Consider the following 22,445-nt stretch of genomic DNA (forward strand, 5'->3'; position numbering starts at 1 on the left):
AGTTGTTTCAAGTAGTTTAAAGGAAAATTATAGTTGTTGCAAATAAATTTTCTTTTTTGTTGGTTATTCACAAACATTCCATCACAGTGTGTAGACTTGGAATAAATGGTCATCATAGTGATAGAGTAATAATTATTTGGATTGCAGATATACTATGTAGTATTTCCGAAGGAAGTTTCTTATAATTGTATGTCTTATATTTTTTATGTTTTTACTTAAGCCTATGCGTGTACCTTGCACGTATTATAATTTGATTTTTTCACGTTTTGTGTTTGGCAGATAAAACGAATGTCCAGTTAAATTCTTAATTGTTATGATGTATGAATAGTAATGTCAAGCTTACATTTTTGGAAATTCAAACTATATAATAATATTTGATAACTTTGGCTGTCTGATTTGAGAGGTCTAACTGTTGCAATACTTGCAGAATATGTAAGACTAGCTAATCTTTTTCTATTCACAAAGTGACGTTTCATCTATCTGATATCGATTCCAGTCTCATAATTTGCAAGGATATGGTTGACATAATGTGTTGTATATTAGAATCTGCCTTTTGGGAACAACACTTTTCATGGGAATGAATGTGTCAACTTATGTAAAGTCTTTCATTTTATTTGTCCAAATTGTACGGTTATTAGCATTTCTAGATAAAATGTACCCAGGTTGCATTTATTTATATTATGAATGAAAGAAAAGTAAATGAGCTGAAAACTAGGGAGGAGAGGATTAGTCTTACCATAGGTAGTACAGTGTTCCCCAACCAGTATTATGGACAGAGGCCTGATGACTGCATCTACCTCACGAACTAACATAGTGCAAAAATTTCAAGTACAAAAAGAACCCCATCTGGCTGACTTGATAACAATAACAGCCAACTTAGGTGCTAAGTAATGAGGATTTTTCACAAAAAAAAAAAAGAAAAAAAGAAAAATGCCTTTTGGTGGTACATTTCCTTAAGAATGGTTTCACCTGTCCTGTCTGTCAGTTAGTTTATGTAGCAATGGAGTCATTCAAAGTGAGAGAGAGAGAGCGAGCTCATTTTGGTGGACTTGTAAGTTATAGAAATATTGAGCATTTTTGCCATTTTTATTTAATAACAACAAAAATAGAGGCTTTAGTCTAGAGGAAATACTTGTTTTTAGTATATCATATGCGTCAGGGCATTATTTTAAAATTATGAGCTTTAAGTCAAGAAGTAAATATGGAAAAATAATGTCAAATTTTATGTAGATGCCTAATTTATGTGGTAGCATAAAATTGCAGTTTTTTTTAAAGAAAGCTTTTTTTGGCTTAAAGTTAAATGCAGTCATGATATTTGCTCAACTCTGGCATTAAATATTAAAACTAAATTTTCCTGATTCCCTCTACCTTGATGGTTAAGTTCACCCCAAATGGTGGATGGCATTTTTTTGTTTGTTTGTTGTGTGTTTGTGTGTGTATAGCCACGTAGTAGCTTAAATTTTAAAAGATACTTTTGAAATATTTCTGTATTTTGTTGTTACTGTTAATGTTATTGTTAACTGTTTTACAGGTTTTGATGAAAGTTCTCTTGTGTCACCTAATGTTTTTTCTTAAAGTTTATGGAAATCTCTTGAGAGTAAGAACATATATATACGTACTTGTACTCTATTGATGCAAAACCTGACACTTGTGAATTATGGGCTGTGGTGTTGAGCCCATAAAGCCTTTAATCCACTGTTGTGTCTGAAGTTGTGGTTCTCATTTTTTTATTAACGTTTTTGTTAACCTTGTCCCTCTTCTTGTATGTGTTTTTTCAATTTATTATTAATGGATAAAGTTACAAGTAGGTTATCATTGCTTAAATTATATGGAGCTGATGTAGTGTTGAAATACTTTGGATCCCTGCCCATGTGGTCATAAAGGGAAATGAAGATACTAATAAGGCAATCAAAGTGGTCACTATCTATCACCAGATAAAGACAACCATTCCAGTCAGTGATTAATTAAGATCTATTTAACATTGTGAAATGATGAATCTGATAACAGTAAGGCAGATCACTCCCAGCATTGGATAATGGCCTTTTTAAAGAAAACGCACCTTGTCAAAAAATTGTATTTATTCTTTGAACTGATCACACTCATTCTGCCCATGGATATTCAATGAATAACCCCATGATCCCATCCATGTATGGAGAGAATGCAGGTCAATACTAGCATTTAATTTCATGTGAATGCCAGTTCTTCAGCCAAGAGTGAATAAAGAAATACGTATAAGCCACTATATTTTGGCCAAAACACATTGGTCCTTGTTTTGCTGGAAAATGAGAGATGTGACAGAGGCAATATTTATATGGGGTACAAAGGTGTTTAGACTGAACTTGATTAGACTTTTTAAGGTGTTCCATCCAGATTTGTTTTCTTTTAGGGGATTTCTTGTGTGCTGTAGAGGACTGCAGCTCTGATCTCTAGACCTTTGATTAGAGGGTTAACCAGTGCTTTATTTAGTGATTGTTTGTGATGGCTGGATTGTCTTTTCAGTAAGATTCTGGATGGTTTTATCCACAACGCATGTCTTCCAGTGCTCTTCTGACAAATTCATGTTATCTGCATGGCTGTTGATTGCTGATCCCAGAATCTTTCTCCTGTCTGAACAGGCATCTTTAGTAGTAAAGATGACTCATTCCAATTAATGCAATGCCAAAATCTCAAAAATTAATGAAAATCCCCAAATTTTGCAGGCCATACTCCACAGGCCATTTGTATTCTGCTAATCTCTTTGTAATGAATGTCCAGTTTGATTTAGATAAATTTTCACACTATCCACATGGTACTTTGTAAATTTTGGAGTAAATTTTTCTTTAGTTTTGATTTCATTAACAATAATCTTTATGGTTCTTGGATATGAAAAAACAAAATGATTTTCAGGTTCAGTGTTCGTAGTCTTGTTCTAAATGCCGTCTATGGAAAGAAGTATATTGGCTGAAATACAACAGTTGTCTTCAACCCTACCGCAGTTCCTATGCCAAGGGGTCGGTTGCCTTAGTCCATCTTTTCCAACTGTTTCTATCGAAAGAATCTTCCCCCACTAAACCTTTTCCAAATCCCCTTTCATTTGATCACTTCATCTAATCCTTTGCTTTTCTATCCCAAATAGGTTCCACTCAAGCCCTCTTCACTCCTTTCTCTTCCTGGCTTAAAGTATTTATGAAGTATTTGAAATTCTCTACCTGTTTGGAATTCAGGCCTCTTGTATCCTGTTTCCGCCTTCTTGAAACCTTAACCCCAGTTTTACTCATGTTTATCTCATACCACCCCATTCAAAAGATTTCTGCCACTCACCCTTTTCTGCAGTTCTTGTTTAGTTTCTTTCATAATCACTGGATCTTCTGCATGTAACATGCCCATAGATTTCCTTTCTTAATTCCTTCACTCAGTAGTTTCATAATTAGTAGAAACAGAAATGGGATGAGTGCCTATTTTTGTTGCAAGTCAGCTGTGGCTTCAGACATTTCTGTTTTGCTACAGGATATTATTACAGCTGTTATTATACATCATTTCAGTCAGCCTCTGATGGACTTGGTGCTTTGCCATTCTTAATTTTATATATAAAACCTCAGATTCTGTCATCCTCCTTTAGCAAGATATTTCCTTCTCTATCTTAGATGACGCCCGACTGACCCGGATATCTTTCTTTGTTATTATGTTTGATAATCTGTACATATCCTTTACCCTTTCATTTGTTCCTCATCTTCTGTTCGACTCCTCTTTTTCTCTTCCAGTGGCTTTTCTCAGTATCATATTCAAATTTCTTTGTTTCATACACTTGTGTGTGTATATATATATATATATATATATATATATATATATATATATATATATATATATATATATATATATATATATATATATATATATATATATATATATATATATATATATATATATATATATATATATATATATATATATATATATATATATATATATATATATATATATATAATACTTAATTCGTTTGTTAAAGTGAACTTGTTCTCGCTAAAATTCTATTTGTGAGATCCATTCTAGAAAGGAAAATAGAGTACTAATGGCTTTTGTTTAGGAATATACATTTTTCATTTATACCAATAATAGGTGGTTAAAAGTTAATTTCAGTTTGCATATTTTGAGTGTGTGTGGTTCAAGGAGCAAGTGAATGTATATAGAAAAAAGTTATTTACCTATAGTAGAAAGTGGGAATATACAGACAATTGCCCACATTGTATAGTTGTGGGAGAAATATTTGTTATTTGTACCTGTTGATGTATTTATGTATGGAATATCATTTCAATGTCTATTGTAAGTCTACGTATATTACGTAGTTTGTTGGAATGTCCATTCTGTGTAAGTTACACATGTAATCTGTTGCAGGTGTATAATGAAATACATTACCCTAGTATTTTGAAATTTTAAATGAGTAAGTTATAATTCCTTATCAAATACAGGTCAAGGGAAATGCTGATCTGGTATTGTTTACTGGGAGTAAGAATGTTTTGTATGAATTTTGTTTTGCCATGTGTTGAGTTTCAAAAGATATATGAATATTGTATGTTTTTAGAGAAATTGTATATATTATGGGAAAACAACATTTTACCTATTTGCCAACATGGAAAATCACGCAGTATTTATTTGTTTTGGAGATAATTGATAAAAGGTGGCCTTACAATATGCTAGATTATATATTATATTTTACAAAAAGTTTCCTTTTCTCTGAATCTTGACATTTGGACTCCATGCTGATCAGAATACCTTTTTAGTGCATTTCTTTTAATTACTGATAGTTTATATTTTGCATTGTTGTTGTAGATGTTCTTGTAATGCTTATGAAATGATTAAAGACATTTTTAACCCTCTGATTTGTAGTTTGCTGAATGTTATGTTTACTGAATGTCATTGTGCATATTCTCACTTCATTACTATTACTCCCTTTTAGTGTAATTAAATAAAAGTAAGACACAATATGTATAGGTATATAGCATGCCAGTTTAAGTTTTTAGTACTTATGGTTAATAGGGATGCTTTTTCTTACATGACATTAACGACACTAATGAAAACTATTGCACAGTACATTCTACTGATGTTATCACTACTTACAGCAATTTATCATTCGTACAGTATTTTGTATTTTACATAATACTCATGGCAGTGATACCTTTACATTTACTGAATGATGCTGAAATTTAGGAAATGAAACACCACACAGTATGCGTGTCTGTGTGTTTGCGCATGTTGGACTAACAGGTGGTGGTGTTATGTACGCAGCGTGAGTGACGTGCACCTGGAGCCTCGACCAGATTCGCGGTCTACGCTGAGTGTGGACTCTAGTGTGGGGCCAACACCTATGGTCCGTACCCTCACCTGGACACCCCCCCTCTCTGTAGAGGGTAGCACCCCTACCTGGACCGAGGGAACTCCCAGCTTTACTGAGTCCTCCTCTAGTGGAGATTTAGGTATGCTTGGTATTGCTGCTGCTGCTGCTGCTGCATGCCACTTGTGCACTGCTTGCTACTGCATTGATTGAACCTTGCCCTGTATCCCTATCCTTCCTTTTATGTATTTATTTTCCGTCGTAGATTTGCTAAAATGTGAATGCTGTACATTGTTTTTTCAAATTATCTTTGTTTGGTGTTTGAATGGAGCAAAATTGACTAGTTTACATATTTTTTAGCTTCTTCTCAAGTACAAATACTATAATGACCTTTTGGTGAGGGCATTTCTTTTACTCTTAAAATATTTCGTATCACACTAGTAGTAATGTTTAGTCGAGGTACTGTTTTTGTAATTAGCTTTTCGGAGCAGAGCACTTAATTCCAATTTTTTGTAGTGATGTAGTTGTAATGAGTTGAAAGTATTTAAAGATTTTAAAAATTTAATTGGATATGTGTAGCTGATTAGCTATTTTATATAGTAAATTGTGAAGAGTGATTTTGTTTTATTGTAGTGATTTTCGTCAGTTTTGCAGAATGCTTGTACTTTAGGCTGTGTCTGTGAATGTATGTAGGGTTCATTGATCTGTTTAAAGCAGTTTTTTAATGTTCACTGTTTCAAGTGTTCTTGTTAAAATGGTATGTAATATGTGTACTGTTTATTGAAAATTGCAGTATACAGTACTTTAATGCCTGCATGGTTGAGTGCAAGCTGTAATAGCCTTGCTTTATTTGATTTTTCACATTGATTATGACCTCTGCTTTCACTATGTAGTTTACTGTTTATTTATGTTGTTTGGTGAACTTTTTGTTTTTAGTTACTTTGGTGTGTGTTGTATATAGATATGCTTTTAGATATTGTAATAAAGGTAGGTAAAACCAATTGCTATATACATTTTACTACAACATTATCTTGAGGTTACAAATATTGTGTTAAGAATTAATTTACTATATATGAGTTTACAGTCTTACAGTAATACAGATTACATACGTCTGGTGCTTTCATCCATCTGGTACCTTTCTATACTTTAGGCCTTTAGGTCTGCGAATTATTGTACTGACAAATAGAAAATAGTTCTCTGCCAGAAACTTCACAGGTAAGGAATTTGGTTGCCTGACAGATTTCAAGAAGTCTAAATTAGTATGTGGTTGCTTTCATAAGTTTTTGATAAAAATTCGGTCAAATCTTCATCGCCGTGTTGGTGCTGAATTGCTTACCCGGCCCAAGCACCTGGCCATATAACCCAGTTTCAGATATTCACTCGGTTTTAAATGTATCCTTTTTTATGTGTATTCTTAGAATGTAGTTAGAAGATTGCATAGTATTAATTTAATTTTACATTGTTACTGTTAAAAACTGTAAATTTCCTTGACATAAGGGAATTTTCTCATAAAGGAAAATACAGTACAGTTTTGCCAAAATGAAGGAAAAGCTTTTTACATTGGTTATGTGAGCTTTGGGTGTATCATGGAGTGCATATGATTTTGTAACTAAGGTAAAATTATTCCAGTTATTTTAGAGGTACAGTACTTAATTTCTAAATTTGGTTTTAAAGTTGAAATTTGCATTACCATGTAGTAAGCCTTCATGAGTACACTTGTATGTTGAGGTGGTATCTTTTCATAAGAAATTTATAATGCACTAAGAATTTGTTGGCTGTTATTTTAGAATTATTTTCTTTAGCATTTATGCTAGGTGGTAGTAAATTGTACTGAATTGATAGTCAATGTACGATAGTCATTTTATCTCAAAATTCATAACCAGCTTCACACTTTACTTTTCCTCTATAGAAGTGAATTGGTCACTGTTTGCATATTTCTTCTTTAACATTCAGTTCGGGTACTTATGCTAAAATTGAATGGAAGGTTATCCATTCCACAATCCCTGTAATCTGGGATACTTATAGAGCACTAATGCATCAAGTGTTGGTGACTTCACTGTTGCCCAAAATTTGTATGATGATGATGATAAAGTTACTTATTTCTTTGCACACATATTTCATATGTCAAAATATATCCAGTCAACTTTTAAATCTGTGAACATTCATTCTTTGGGCAGTTTGATGTCATTCTTCTTCCTCTTCTACCGTGGTAATTCTAAAATGGCATGCCCTGACCATTGAGTCATACTTCTGAACTCTCATAGGCTTACGTGAAGGAATTGTTTGTAAGTGAGAGGTGAAAATTGGAGGAAGATAAAGTGAAAGAAGTTGGACAGGTATGTGGAAAGAGACCTGAAGGGGCTCAGCTAAGAACTGTATGAACTGTCCAGTGTGCCACACAGGTCACTTTGTAAATGGTTGCTACCCTACATGACAGTAATGCTTTTTTGAATATATATAAAATATTTCCGAATACTGCATTTTACTACCAACTCCACATGTGACAAGGATTTTCAATACACAGTATATATGAATGCAGCCCACAAGGCAGGTTCTCTTTTCAATATGAACATTTAACATTTTTATCATAAGTAAAAAATATTTCTCACATTTTTATCTGTAAAGAATATTTCTCTCCTCAAAATCCAGGTTTAGGACAAAACTTATTGGGTAGATTGGGCAAATGAAATAAGATGTATTAAAGGGTAAGCGCATGACTTTTATGAATTGTAAATTCAAACATTTAATGGATATACATATTTCTGCAACAGATTCCAGTAAAAAAAAAATGATCAAGATATATCCTCTCATTTTTAGTTGCAACTAATCATAAAAAAACTAGGTCTGAGAATTTCATCTGCAACAAGATTGCTATGCAGTGTATTTAGTGGTATATGTCAAAACCTGTATATTCATAGTGAAGCAGAGTATTTAAATGTTGCTGAGTTCTTAACAAATGTGTAAATTGCACAAATGAAAATGCTGTGCACACTACCAAGAAATACATAAGTAAAAAAATATATTTATATATATATATATATATATATATATATATATATATATATATATATATATATATATATATATATTGTATGTATATATATACTGTATACTATATATATATAATATATATATATATATATGTATGATGGATATAAAATGAATAATGATAGTCTTGTAAAACTCTTCTTACTGAAGTACCACCCATAGTTTGCCATACACAGTGCACTGTAGACTTACTAAAGGTTCTGTGGGCTCTTACCACCTTGCTGTGCCAATGTCTTTACCTTTATTTGGTCTTCACCCCCTTGTTTCAGAACAAATCCGTAAGTCAGCTAAAGAGAAGTCTTAGAAGTCTGCTTAAACTAATCAGTTGATATCATAATAGCTTTAGTGATAACTGAATCATTGTTACTGTCAAGAACTGAGTTGTGTACAGTACTTGAAATGACTCAATCTAGATAAATGTCAAAATGAATGGAGCACTGTGTGGCTGTAATAAAAACTGCAGTTTGGCAAAGAGATATTTGTTCTTAATAGCCATGATGCTAAAGATACCGTTTTCTTTTACCTTGCATGAGATTTGGGCTTATTTGTTTGAAGTGCAAATAGTTGATCCCCTCCACTTATAATCCTATATATGGTTTTACTTAAAAACATCTCAGCTTTCCATTTAACATACGGGATACTTCTTTTGCCATCCTGTTCAGGTTCAAAGGAATTATTCTGTATACTTTTAGAAGAAGTTTTTAAAATTATTTTTGTATGAGCATTTTAAAACTGTTACAAGTAATAACTTCAGATTAAATTCTTTGGGTCAGCTGTGGATAAATTGTTTGGCCAAACAGTTACTTTAACTGTTGGTATATGTTAATAATTTTCTTATTTGTGCAGCTACCAGTGAATCTGTCATGGCTTTTGTGTCTCATCTCTAAAGATTTTCTTTCATTTTGGCATATAACAATTTTTTGTAAATTGAAAGGGCCTCATGGTTGAATGCACCAGACTACTTAGTACAGTACAGCACTTTGATAAATTCATGTGAATTATTTACTTGATAAATTCATGTGAATTTTTTTTTTTTGGCGCAGGTTGCTTTGTTTATACAGGTGGTAGCTAACCATAATGGCCATTTTTTTGTAGTAGTCATCATTATTTATTAAGTCTTCAGATTTAAGCAGTATTTTTCCTTAGAACAAATGGTTATCCCTTTAACATTCATTTACTTACCTGTAGTTAAAGTGATTGTGAATTTAATACTGTAATGTGTTTTTGTTCCTTTTGTACTAAACATTAAGACAATTTTTTGTGAAATGTGTAGTTAGCAATGATTTTTTATAATGATTAATAGCTTGAGAATTCTGCTAAGGTTTTACTGAAATATGTATAATGTGTTTGCCCCTTTTCCTAACTATTCCATTTCCCTGTAGAACCACAAAGCATGAAGCCTCTCAGATAACTACTTCAAATTTTGGGAGCCTTTGTCCTTTTGATTATATCTTCCCTTTTCATGGTTTGACTGCTAATGCTTTAGCTATAATACTTGCTTTACCTTCCCTCTGTTTGGGTACTGGGCGGTCCAGGTCAGGGTTCTTGAATCTCTCTTACCAGACATACTCTCATTTAGTTACACAGTGCTGGACACCATGCATATGCACTGCTAAGGCTTTGGTCTTGTGCATAATTCTACCCATGTCTTTAAATAATTGTACAGATACATTTTCCAAATATTTACTTCTAATGGTTTTGTGGTAGCTGATATAATCAAGGTTTTTGCAGTTGATCTGATACTGTTTGATTGTGCAAAATAGTATAATTAGTGCATTTTCAGCAAGTATAACCATCCTACTTCATTATGGAATAATCTTTTTTTTCTTCAGGAGTATGTAGCACCAAGATATTCCCTTGTACGTATACCCTTCTCTTACCCTTCATATGTTGATTCAATTCTAGAACAAATAGTTCATTTTTCTTTGATTTGTCTCTCCTAGTTTCAGTTCTCTTAGGATGTACTGTAACAGTGCTCTAAATACAGTTAGGGAATTTTGCTTGACAGGACAAAACAGCAAAACTTAATGCAATAATAAGTGACTTCTTTCTGTTGTTTATTGTATTTTGGTAAAAATTGCATTGGTATAACATTAATATCTTTTAGGACAGGAAATATAAATATCCTTTATGAATTTCTTTTCTCGGACTTTGTTGCTGGTTTTAGTTACTATAGTAAAAGATAATAGATACAAAATTTTTTTGTTTGTTGACTAGACATGATTGTAGAAAGTTACTGTGTATGTTGAGCTGAGGACGTGGAGGCATTGTATTGGAAATTTTTATTCAGTGCAACCCCTTTGATCATAGATTGCCTTACTCAACAATCTTAACAGCTTGTACAAGGCTGTGGTTTCCCCACAGCCTGTGCTGAAATCAACACAGGGTGCTTCACTTACTCTGTTTAGCTGTTTTATTTTGGTTTTTATGTGGTATTCATGGGGAAGCAAAGCATAAATGGCAAGTTTCAAAAGGGAATGACAAAGATAAAAAGCCTTGATTGATTAAATATATATACTTTACAGTTTTTTATAAAGACTGCCATGAATTTTTACTTTCTTCATTTCACATTCATCTACATCTTTGGTGAGATTTCCAAAAAGTAGAAGTGCAAGAATGAAAAAAAAAAACCTGAACTCTAAGCATTGGGCAGAAAAGATGAATGTGGAAATAAATTATTACACATTTTTTATAATGACCCATTATTCATAGCAGCCTTAATTCTGTGCAGTGACTCCAATCTCAGCCAATGTGCACGCCCAGACCACTGGTCAGATGCCTCCATGGTTGTCTTTCTTTCTTGCCAAGCAAGGGAGCAAAGACTATGGGGAAGGGAGGATGGAATTATATCTTGTGATTACAGTAAAGGGCCAGTATGATAAACTTGTTTTCATTTGGAAGAACAGTTTGTCCTGTACTGTATATGTCAATTAGTTTAGGAGGGAGGACTGATGTACATGATAAGAGGTTGCATGCGGAGAAAAAAATACAGTATGATCAGAAACCTATCATTTATAACTGATTACTCATTAGGCACTAGGCACATGAGCTGTGAAGGCACATGGCAGGGGGAAATTCGACTCCATGAATGTGAGCATTGCATTGAGGATGAATGACACATATTCCTCCCAGTAGGTGAAACATTGCCCACTGTGACAGTCAGCCCAAGTGAACGCATATCAAAAGATTTGTAGTTAAAAAATCTTGAGAAGGGCAGAGAGCTCCAGATTGAACTTGAAGGCCTACAACGGTGAAAGGGCATGGACCTCATGTTCTTTGATCTTGAGCTAGGAAAGGTTCTCCTGCAATGTGTCTAAGTATGCTGGAAGATTCTTGGACAGATCCAATAGGAGATCATTTTCTACAAGACCAGCAGATTCATGCAACCAGTGTGAAGAAAGAGGCCAGGAGGAGAATGATGGGGAGTTCTCTGCATGCAGAAGATAGGTTCTGATAACTTTAATGTAACAAAGATGTTTGTTCTCATTGGAAGAAGGGATTCCAAGGTCAGATCACACCTCCTCTCAGTTTTAGCAATAAAATCTAGAGTGAATACAGTGCCAGTGAAAGACCAGTGACTGGAATAGAAAACTTTCCTAGCCAGTGCATGGTCATTGACTTGTGTAAAGGAAGCAAAAAGCAGCAAAACTGCCTTGAGGGTCAAGTCAAGTAAGGGAGATTAAGATAAGCATTCACAAAGGGGTTCTAGTGAGGCTACCTGAAGCCAGAGTTAAATCCCATCGTGGCTTAACCGTAGACCTACCCTACAAAACTTTTTACAGATACAGTATAGGTAATACTTACGTAGAAAAATTAATACATATTGTATGTAAGGTGTTCAGGTGTTTAGTCTGACTTAACCATGATAGTCAAGAACCTGGCCTTGTTATAAACTGGGGACAGTCAATAGTCAAATTCATCTTCTCTAAACCCCTTAAAAGTCCAAGCTCCTTGTTATAACTCAGCCATGTGCAGCTGCTATAAACTAAATTAGGTATGGTTTTCTGCCATCTTTCCCATTCCATTTTTCTTTCCTTGTTTTGTTGTGATGAATTTCATTGCCATATGGCTGATTATAATAATGTTTACTCTTAAAAGAACATGAAGGAAGGTGAATTTGGAGAGGATGTCTCCTTACCTATAGGATTTACATAGCTGATGTGGTCAAGTGAGAAAAAAAAATTAAAATTCAACTTGGTCTGTATTGCTGGAGTTGATCTTGAAGCTGTTGTTAAAAAATGCAGTATTCTTCTTATAAAATCCTGGACAAATAAAGCAACATGATTTCATGAACTAAAATTCCAATAAATTGATTATGAATAAACAGTGAAAATGATCAAACTGAAAAAAAAAATATATTACAGTGTATGTATATTTCTGTATCATGTAGATATGATAACAGGTAAGGAAAGAAAATAGGCTGTAGAGCTGATACAACACTACAGTAATACATTTATGGAATAACACTGTATGTGGAGGTCACAATGGGTTAAGATTCTTTTTCTTCACAAAAGAGCAGAATCCTATCCTAATTTCAGTAGTTCAAGGTACTGAGCCAGTATACAACCTGAGAAATATGTTTTTGAACACAGAAAAGAATGAATGTTGAGAGAAGCATGGTCCATTTTTCCCAAATGTTAAGGAAATCTATGGCATCAGAATGAATCATTCCTTTTATTCATTTTGGATATATCTCTAGGTTGTTAGTGATGTATTTTCCTTCAGTAGGTCCATATGTTTTTATGGTCTAGTTAAACTAGCTAATAATAATGATTGTACATGGACAAGAAGTACCCTGTCACAACAATTCATACTGTCTAAGATTTAGAGGCCTTTACATGTCTGTGATGTACTGCTCACTTCTCTCCTCATATTTTATGTGCTAAGGATTCAAAAGCCAGTGTTGGAAAAAGGGAGGTACTCTTTGATTAATGGGTTTATATGAAAAGCAGTGTTTCTTTCATAGCTTCATCAGCCATAAATTGCTTGAATAGCAGTCGACCAAACCATTGAGGCAAATGTTTGTAATCTCAGGAATTGGAATGAAGAAAATAGCTCGAGAAATTAATCCTCAGGAAGGCCATCAGTGTAGGCCATGGGCATAAGGAACATTGGGTTATATTTTCCAAGTAGCTTGTTAAAGAATGACCTCATTCATTGACCCCAGAACTGCTCATCTCACTGCAGTGCCAGAAAGATGATGGGAAGAAAATCTGTGAACAGTAGATGGAGAAAAAAGGTGTACATTCCATCACTGCTTGCATGACCACCTGCAACAGTTGAACCCAGTGAGATGTGCAAATGTATGATTTTCATTGCTCAAAGAAAATTTAGAGATGGTAGAGTGGCATTTCCACATTTGTTCTGAATGGATGAGAGCAAGCTTCAAATTCCAGTGTTGTGATTTTTACAAGGCATTCTCTCATTGAGAGGGAGTTGATTATCTCTCAGTTTTATAAATGTAATCATTATATTATTTTGGTATTTTTATTAAATGGGTTAATGAAGTAGGTGGAGGCATCATACATTTAAGAAATGTAGACAAAATATGCTGTTAATTTTATTGGGTGTTTGTAAAGGCAGTCCCCTCATTATGTTTAGAATGGCACAGTGGTTGTGTTTGTGACGTCATAAGATGTACGGAAGACGGTACTTGGGAAAACAGTGATGTGACGGAGTGAGGAGTTTGCGGTGGTGATGAAAGGTTGTGAGCACTCATTTGCAGTTTGTTGGTTGGTTCGTAAGTCTTTCTTTTGTTTGTTGGGGTCATGAGCTGGCTTGGGTAAGCAGTGCAACGGGAGCAGGTGTGTAAATTGAGTAATTGTTGCATATTGGTCGCGCTGGATGTTTATTCAGGAGTCACCTCAGGAATTTTTATTTCCAGCTGTTGTAGGGATATAGTGATGCCTGGGGATTTTCCTTTCCTAGTGACAGATAAGATTTTGAAGGACATCACGTGATGGGGACTGGAGATAATTCATACCAAAGAGTTCTTTTAGTTCCTTCAGACCCAGCATTTCTGATTTTAATATTTCAAATCAGATGTGCATGTCCATCTTCTGTGTCTTCAAGCAAGAGGTGCTTGGTCTGAGGAAGAACATTGTCTTTATATCAAGCTCATTGTTCTTGAGCTCCAAGTATTAGGGACTTCCTCAAGAAGACAGCCATTAGAAACCATTACAACATTGCGACTGCCATCATTTGGGGAACTGAAGAGGTACCTTTAGGGAGTCACTGCATCATTTGGCCATTAAAATCTTTGTCCAGGTGAGGTGTATGACCCAACTCTTATTCCCAGGCTCATTCTGAGAGCTTGAAATGGAGCTGCTAATGCTCTCTGCAGGAATTTCCAGGTCCTTCTTTTGGAATGGTCAGTGAACAGAGATGACTGTAGAGCTATTTGGCAAGTATGGAAGACTCCGTGTTAGGTTCTTGCAACAACAAACAACCAATCTGTTGCTTTTCTTAGCCAGATCCAGAGGCGTGGGTAATCAGCCAGGACATCTATACCTTTTCCCCTTTCGATCTCCTGATGAACAGCATTTGCTTTAGCCTTCTCAGGAGTGGTTCACTAATCCTCTAGGTCTGGTCTTGGATAAACCTAGGGTCATTCCCCTTTAGGTAATACTCCTGCAGTACTCCCAATTTTAGAAGGTCCACAATTAACTGGAGTCCACATTTTTGTTCATGGAGGTTATTTAGCAGTGACTCAGAGAGGGTTTTTTCAGAGATTGCAGGAGCTATAATTACAACACCATACAGAACCTCAACAAATAACCTGTACTGCACTTTATCATGGGAAATTGACATAGTTCATAAGTTGGTGTAGAATTGAACACTCCTGTACTTTGTGCCTCTGTTCCCCAGATTTCTGATTTCCTTATACTGTATTTCTCTGGGTTCAAAAGAGGTTATCAATCTGCTGTTAAATGGTGGTAGAGCGGTCCATATTTATGTATATTCATCAGAGGTTGGTTATGAGTACCAATTGAAGTATTTTGGACTTGTCACTTTGGACAGAGTCAGCAGGTGTCCAGGATGTAGTCGTTATGTCTTTTGAATTCCTTGCCTTGGCTACTTCTTCTCAAATAAAAGACGTTATTCAGTTGAAACTTCCCTGAGACTTCCAGCAGTGCATGCTTTGAATTACAAAATTAAAAAGTGAGAATTGTGAACAAAAGCAAAAACACTAAAGTTAAAGCTGATGAAAATGAATGAAAGCAGTAAGATGAATAATGAAAATATAATGGCACAACAGGCAACATCACTTGGGCTTTCCTGGGAAGAGCTGTTTATAATGTTGACTGGATTCACACAACACACAAAGGGAGGAGAGAAGTGAGCAACACAGGTTTGGGCGTGCATTGTAGACTCCTCTCAGCTTGGAGTTTACACAATGGTGTGATTAGGTTATTTCTTGTCCATGGAAATAAGGCATCATATGGTTATTGGAGTTGGGATGAAACAAAGAAGCCTCAGTGAAAAAAATAGAGATAAGTTGAATATTGGAACTAACTTAAACTAAAATAAAAGCAGCTGCATGTATATTGGCCATTTGCTGTAGAGGAGGACATGACCATTGTTCATAAAATCTTAGTTTTATCAAAAGACTATTTAGGGCAAAGCTTATGGTAAAATAAAAAGTTCCTAGCCTTAAATATGTTTATGAATGAGATTGAACAAGATGGTTACTCCAGCCATAGTATTTGGAAAAATTGTCATCGAGCGAGGTCAAGTTCTACTTCTAATGCTAGGTCAGATTTCATTGGACCAATAATCTGAAGACAAGGATTATTACTCCTATGTAGGTTTTAAGTGTTACAGAAGCCCATAAAAAGTAGTTGACAGTAAGTACAGAAAAAATCTCCAGCTTAGGAACTGATAGAGCAACATCATTGTTGTCATATAAGGGGACTGTATTTTAAGTACTAAGCTATGAATTCAAACATATGGGTCAGCAGCTGGTCCAACATGAAAACTTAATCTATTCACAGTGAAGGGCTAAGAATTAGCACTGGCACTTCTAAATCATTTCCAAACATACCACCACTAGTTAATATAATGGAACCCCTACTATCTGTACACCATGACCTGGTAACCATGTGAAGTTCTATAAAAATTTAAGGGATTCTCCCACTCAGAGGTGTTCAGACAAGAACATTTGGACAATCATTATAATCTCACCTTTCTCACTAGATGCTAGGTAAGCGATCAAACTTGTCAGTCACCTGCCTCAGGAAATCCATATTGAGTGCCAATAGTCTGTCCTGAGGCAAGTTATGGATCTCTTGAGCAATTTAGTATAAGTTCATTGGCTTGCTAGGCCAGTTGAGGGCTTCCAGAACTGCAAATTTGTGCCACCCAAAAAACTATAGCTCCCTTCTTGTTACAGAGGTCCCAACATTACATCCGAGCATTTTTTTGGTAGATTTCAGCCACTGTGCCTCTTCGAGGTAATACAGCCCCTTGCCCTAATGCATGTTGGTCAGGACTGCCGTAGTATCATCATAATCACTCCACGCTACTCCTAATTAGGGGTAATTGTATTGAATCAATACATGAGATAAAATTTCCCCCAGGACTAGAAATGCCTCTTCCTTGGGCTGTCTTTAAGGTACACATTTGCACTCATATGTATTGTTTGTCAAAAAAATATACATAATCTCTTGAACATTATAGACAAAACAAAACAAAATAAGGAAAGGTCCATACTATGCAATTCATACTTATGGTTCCAGGGTTGATTAGGTGTAGGATTTACAGTCATTTCACTTAATAAATCAGTTCCCTTACAAAACAGTGCTTCAGTGTTCACAGCAGAATTGTGCTCAATAAATTACTGTATTTACAATTATTAAAAATTTGCCACCTAAGAAATTCATTTTCAGCAATTCTAGAAGCAGTATTGAAGCCGTTCAAAACTCGTTTCTAAAACTGATCTTGTATAGCAAATTAAATTTGTAAAGCACAGATTTTATGAAACTGGTTTAAGTGTCAGATTATAGTGGGTCCCTGCTCTTGTGGGGAGAAAGGGAAATGAGGATTCTGAAAAAGCAGCCAAAGCAGCAGTTACCTTAACTAGATTAAATGTAACTATTCATGTCAGTAATTATTCAACATCTCTAGAACAAATTATTATTGTAATAAATGACAGACTTATGAGACAGTGAATCTCTTAAGAAATTAATGGATATTGAAAGTATAACTGATTTAGGGCATTCTTTGAACCGGAAAGAATGTAACATGCAAGTAAATTTTTCTCATCTTGATATTGGTCACACTTGTTTGACATCTGGATACTTGATGAATAGTCTACATGACCCAATCCCTGTATGCACAGATTGCAAGTCATCATCAACAGTTATGCATATCTAATGTGTAGGTCAAAGCTTCAGCCTACAGCAAATGTCAGGTTTTGGAAACAAATCATTAGGGACAGGACATTTAGTCAAAATCTTCATCAATTTCAAATGATCCAATTACTGTACAGTATTACATTTTAAAAGAAGTGCAGGTTATCAGATAAAATTTAAATTCATCATTAAGACAAACCTTTTGGCCCAGCCCTGTAAAAGTCAAGTACAGTATTTTAAATCAGTGGTTGAATAGTAATAATAATAATAATAGTAACAGTGATAATAGGCTCTTCTTGGAAGGTAAAGCATATATGAGACTCCAAAATCTAAGTATCTCCAACTATAAAATTAAAGAGGCTCTTTAAAAATTACTAAAACTGAATGCAGTGAACATTATTTTTTTTTAAGAATTAAAATATTATGCTAAAACTGCATCAAGATGATTTGTGTCAAAGTTTCAACGCATGAATTTCTATGAATATTGGAATGCGACAACAAAAATTTAACGGTGACCCCCAAAATGTGCGTAATGCAGGTCTAGTGACCGTGTAAAACTTTGAAATCACTGTCAACCAGATTGCTGTCAGGGCCATCATGCTAGATCAAAAGAATGTTTTTTATATGTCTGGTATTGAACGGAAGACTGCATGAAAGAGTTGCCATGTCCATTAGAGGGGCAAACCCCCTTAGCAGGTAGTGCCATTAGTGCATCTTTCACAGTGTACTGTAGGCCTTACTTACGGTCTTTTGCAGTGCACCTTTGACCCCAAGCTGCAACTCCTTTCATTCCTTTTACTGTACCTCAATTCATATTCTCATTCTTACATCTTACCTTCCACTCTCTCCTAACAATTGTTTCCAAGTGTAACTGCAATTTTCCTCTTGTTACACCTTTCAAATCTTTTTACTCTTAATTTCCCTTCCAGCACTGAATGACCCCATAGGTCCTAGTGCTTGGCCTTTGGCTTAAATTTTGTATTCCATTCCATCAGACTGGCAAAGTTTTCAGCAGAACTGAGAGGCTCTTGTAGCATTTTGAGAAGGAAGAGGTTCCCAAAGGTCACCTGAACTTCCTAATTGGATATATCCCTGTTCCTGAGAAGTCTTACCAAGTTTCTGTACAAACCTCTGTGTGAAGCATGAAGTTCAAGTGCTGGATATCTTGTGAAGATGTGTTTTTCTTGGCATTTGCATTTCTGAAACAAGTTAGCAAGATTCATGCGTTCTCTGGGAGCTAGGTATGCCAAAGGTATGTCATTTTCACATGCTTTTGTAGGGAAGACCCTGATACCCATTGCCATTCCTTCTCTTGCTTCATTTACGAGAAGTGGCTATACATTATTGATTAGTATGAGAGTCATTCACCATAAACTGCAGAATGTTTTCCTAGTTCTTTTCTTCTCTTTTATTCATTGTTTGTATCCCAGAGATGTAGCTATTGTGGCTATTAGCTTCTGCATCTCATTTAATTGGTAAAAGTCTGCAATTTCTGAGTCAGTCAACGCTTAACTTCTTCAAGCATCTTGTCATGTATTTTACTGAAATGGATTGACTGTCTCGGAAATTGCAGACAGTTAACATTCAAATGAGATGCTTGACACACTAAAGCAATGGAACAAACAAATTTCTTAATGTGAGATTAGTTTTTTCATACAAACTCATCACTCATAAGGTGAATCCCACCACCTTCTCCCTCAGATCTGCCAGCCTCATTTCCAGGCTACATTAAAAGGAGTGTGATTGATGGCTAATTGAGGTTCATCATGCCTTATGCTACTGCTGATCTTGTGCTTGTTAAACAAGAGATATAAATTATTGGGGAATTTGTAAGCAAGTAAGGGAATTACGTTTAGTGAGATTGTCTTGGTGTAAGAGGCGTTGATATAGTGTACAAGCTATTGTATTCGTGAAGTATGATGTTGATTGGTGGAAACATGTGACCCAGTAGGGAAGGTTACTTATAGTCAGGACATGACTTTCTGTAATCTAACAGCATGCATGAAGTAAAGACAAACTTTTATTTACTTTGTGTATTACAGTTTATTTTTATCATTCTTCAGGATTCCCATTTATTACATCTAGATCAGGACCATAAAGCAGCATCATTATTTCTGTCATATGTACTTGTATTTCTTGTTCCAAGTTTATCATTGTTGACAATTTATTTTCATATTCTTCTTGCTTGTTCAGCACTCATTTTCTTATTTGAGAATGCCACTCAACACTTATAGTTTAATGACATATTTTTGTGGTTATTCTAATCTTGAACAACAGTGAATGTCAAGTCTCAGATTGAAGTGTTTGTGGAAACTTACTTAGAATCCTCAGCAGATCCATATTCTGTAGTTATGAGACTTAAAAATGAATGATTTAATGAGATTGTGATATATTTAAGAACAGTGACCCTTCAGGACAGGCCTTCGAGCATCAAGATTTTGACTTCGATCTTCTTAGCATACTCGATAATTATTATTTTTAGTCCTCTTGACTGATGAGTTTGTCTGTTGTATGCCCTAGTCATGAGAACTCCAGAGGGAGATTGTTCTTTAAAAGGTCAGGTTGGTGAGTTCAGCTAGCCGCTGTCCAAGAGCTTTTGTGTAGTGTCTTTATTTTTAATTACATGTAGATTTGCCAGATACGATTATCACTACCTTTCAAATACTAGATGAAGTGCTTTAATCACTTGACCCTAGTAGGGCAAGGAAGCCTTGCCCTTAAATCATAACCAAGGCAGCCAACTGATTCATTATGCAATTTTCACATTGCTGATAATTTATTTACATTAGTAAAGCACATGATTTATAATGAGCCCTGTTCTGCTTAATAATTTTTAAAACTTGGAAGACAGAACTATAAGTGATTGTAGGGCAAACACTACTGGAAGAGCTTGTTGAAATTGTTGAACATCTGTTCATCATACAGAAGGTTGAAGTCAAACCCAGTGTCAATTCTAATGCATATCTATACATTATGGTAATGCGATAACAGTAAACAGAGGTAGTGTAAACACAAGCAACATGAAACATACAAGACAGTAGGTGGTAAACAATTCTTTTTGTGGTCTACTTATATCCTTTAATTTAATTTAAGTTATGAATCTCTTTGGTATACACTGTACACGGGAGGTAAAAATCACAGCGAACAGTGGCTCCAATAATTTATGATTTATACTGTTCAAGACCACATCCAGAGAACTTATAAAGTATGAATTAACAAAACCATTGGTCTAAATGTAAGCTTTTTATCAGATAAAACTAATACTACCATTTTATTCTTGACTAAGACCTTTTGTGATAATGCAAAATAAAACTTTTCTTGTGATTTCAATATATTTCTAATTTTTAACATTATTATACAGAAGCTTTTAAAAGAATAGTGACAAATACTGCATAATAAATCAGTCAGCCCCCTTAGTTATGGGTGAGAGGAGTGGCCATGTGGGAAGTGAACATGACTTCTAAGCCTTTATTGGTTAAGATGTCTATGGTGTTTAAGCTTAATTCCATACCTTTTTTAAAATGCAGTTTTTGTATACTTGTATATTTTTCATTCAGCATTTGTCTTATGCAGCAAATTTTCCTGATCTTTTATGAAACCTTGTTGCTGGTATCTTAATTTGTCATACATGCTGTTTTAGTTCACTGAATGAGTCAATCAGTCAGTCCTCATAACTCATAGTACTGTACGCATGTATCACCACAGCTGTAAGCATCTGTGTATGGTTGCCAGTTACCGGGTTTTTGAAGCGATTGCCTGAAGATTTTCAATATCATCTTTTCTTTTTCCGCTTAGCTGGAGTTGTATTGTTACATTGAAATAGGTATATTAGAGTATCGTATTTTACTGTTTAACCTCTCAGAGCTGGTTAAACATCATATGTTCCATCTTCGTATGCACTCTTATCCTTTAGTATATCATTTTCTCTCTCCTGTTTTGTATCGCATTCTCTCGTTAAGTTTCCTTACTTAATCGTGTTCATGGTTGTGATTTCTCATTCTTTCATACTTATTCCAGTATTTTGAGTGACAGTATGCAATTTTATCAAAAGAGTATGTATTTTTAAATGAGTTTTTGAAACTTTATGATAAACTGTATGTCCATGTCTTTTTGAAACTGTATCATCAGGTAAAACCCTACTGAGTATCTCTCATGACTTTTTTCTGAATGTAGTCTGTACATAGTGAAAGTTTTGGGGACAGTATGTAAATATAATCTTGGGGTTATGGTCTGAATCATGCCAGGATAAGTTATTCTTAGAAAATTTGTGGTAGAGTTGATGTTTTAATTACAGTGCCGTACTGTACTTGAAAATGTTTACATTGATGTTGATGAACTCATGTGTATTTGTGACACAAGTATTTGTATAAAAATACCAGCTCTCCTACTTCCAGTAGAAGGCTTTTATAACTAACAATACAAGGCTTTTATAATGTGTACATTTCTGAACAACTGCAGAGACTTTTATAATAGAAGGGGTGTACTGTACTTGTACTTTATCCGTTTGACTTTCTTTAACATTTAGTGATGAAGATAATGTAATATCATGTGGTTAATGGTAGTCTGGTTAAAGCTCTCACTTCCAGTAAGGTAGCACTTAATGGGTATATGTTGGTCGGAAACTTTTGATATTGTATGAAATGAGAATACTGTTGATAGATATATTGTTGGGAAAAGCTCCTAGTTGATATATACTTGTATATAGACCTAGCAAGTTTAAAGATATGGTAACATTT

General features: G+C 34.8%; 1 protein-coding gene across 32 annotated transcripts in view; it reads left to right on the top strand.

Annotated features, from left to right (window-relative positions):
- LOC136843439 (phosphatidylinositol 4-phosphate 5-kinase type-1 alpha-like) overlaps positions 1–22,445 on the top strand; it is a 350,658-nt gene that overhangs the window by 285,232 nt on the left and 42,981 nt on the right. For 22 of the 32 annotated variants that reach the window (XM_067111961.1, XM_067111936.1, XM_067111964.1 and 19 more), the window contains one exon: positions 5,263–5,450. The exons of the other annotated variants lie outside the window; for them this stretch is intronic. In XM_067111961.1, the coding sequence (XP_066968062.1) occupies positions 5,263–5,450 (188 nt within the window). The remainder of the gene's footprint in view (positions 1–5,262; positions 5,451–22,445) is intronic. 32 annotated transcript variants of the gene reach the window in all.

This window comes from Macrobrachium rosenbergii, chromosome 11 (genome assembly GCF_040412425.1).
Source record: "Macrobrachium rosenbergii isolate ZJJX-2024 chromosome 11, ASM4041242v1, whole genome shotgun sequence".
Lineage (NCBI taxonomy): Eukaryota > Metazoa > Arthropoda > Malacostraca > Decapoda > Palaemonidae > Macrobrachium > Macrobrachium rosenbergii.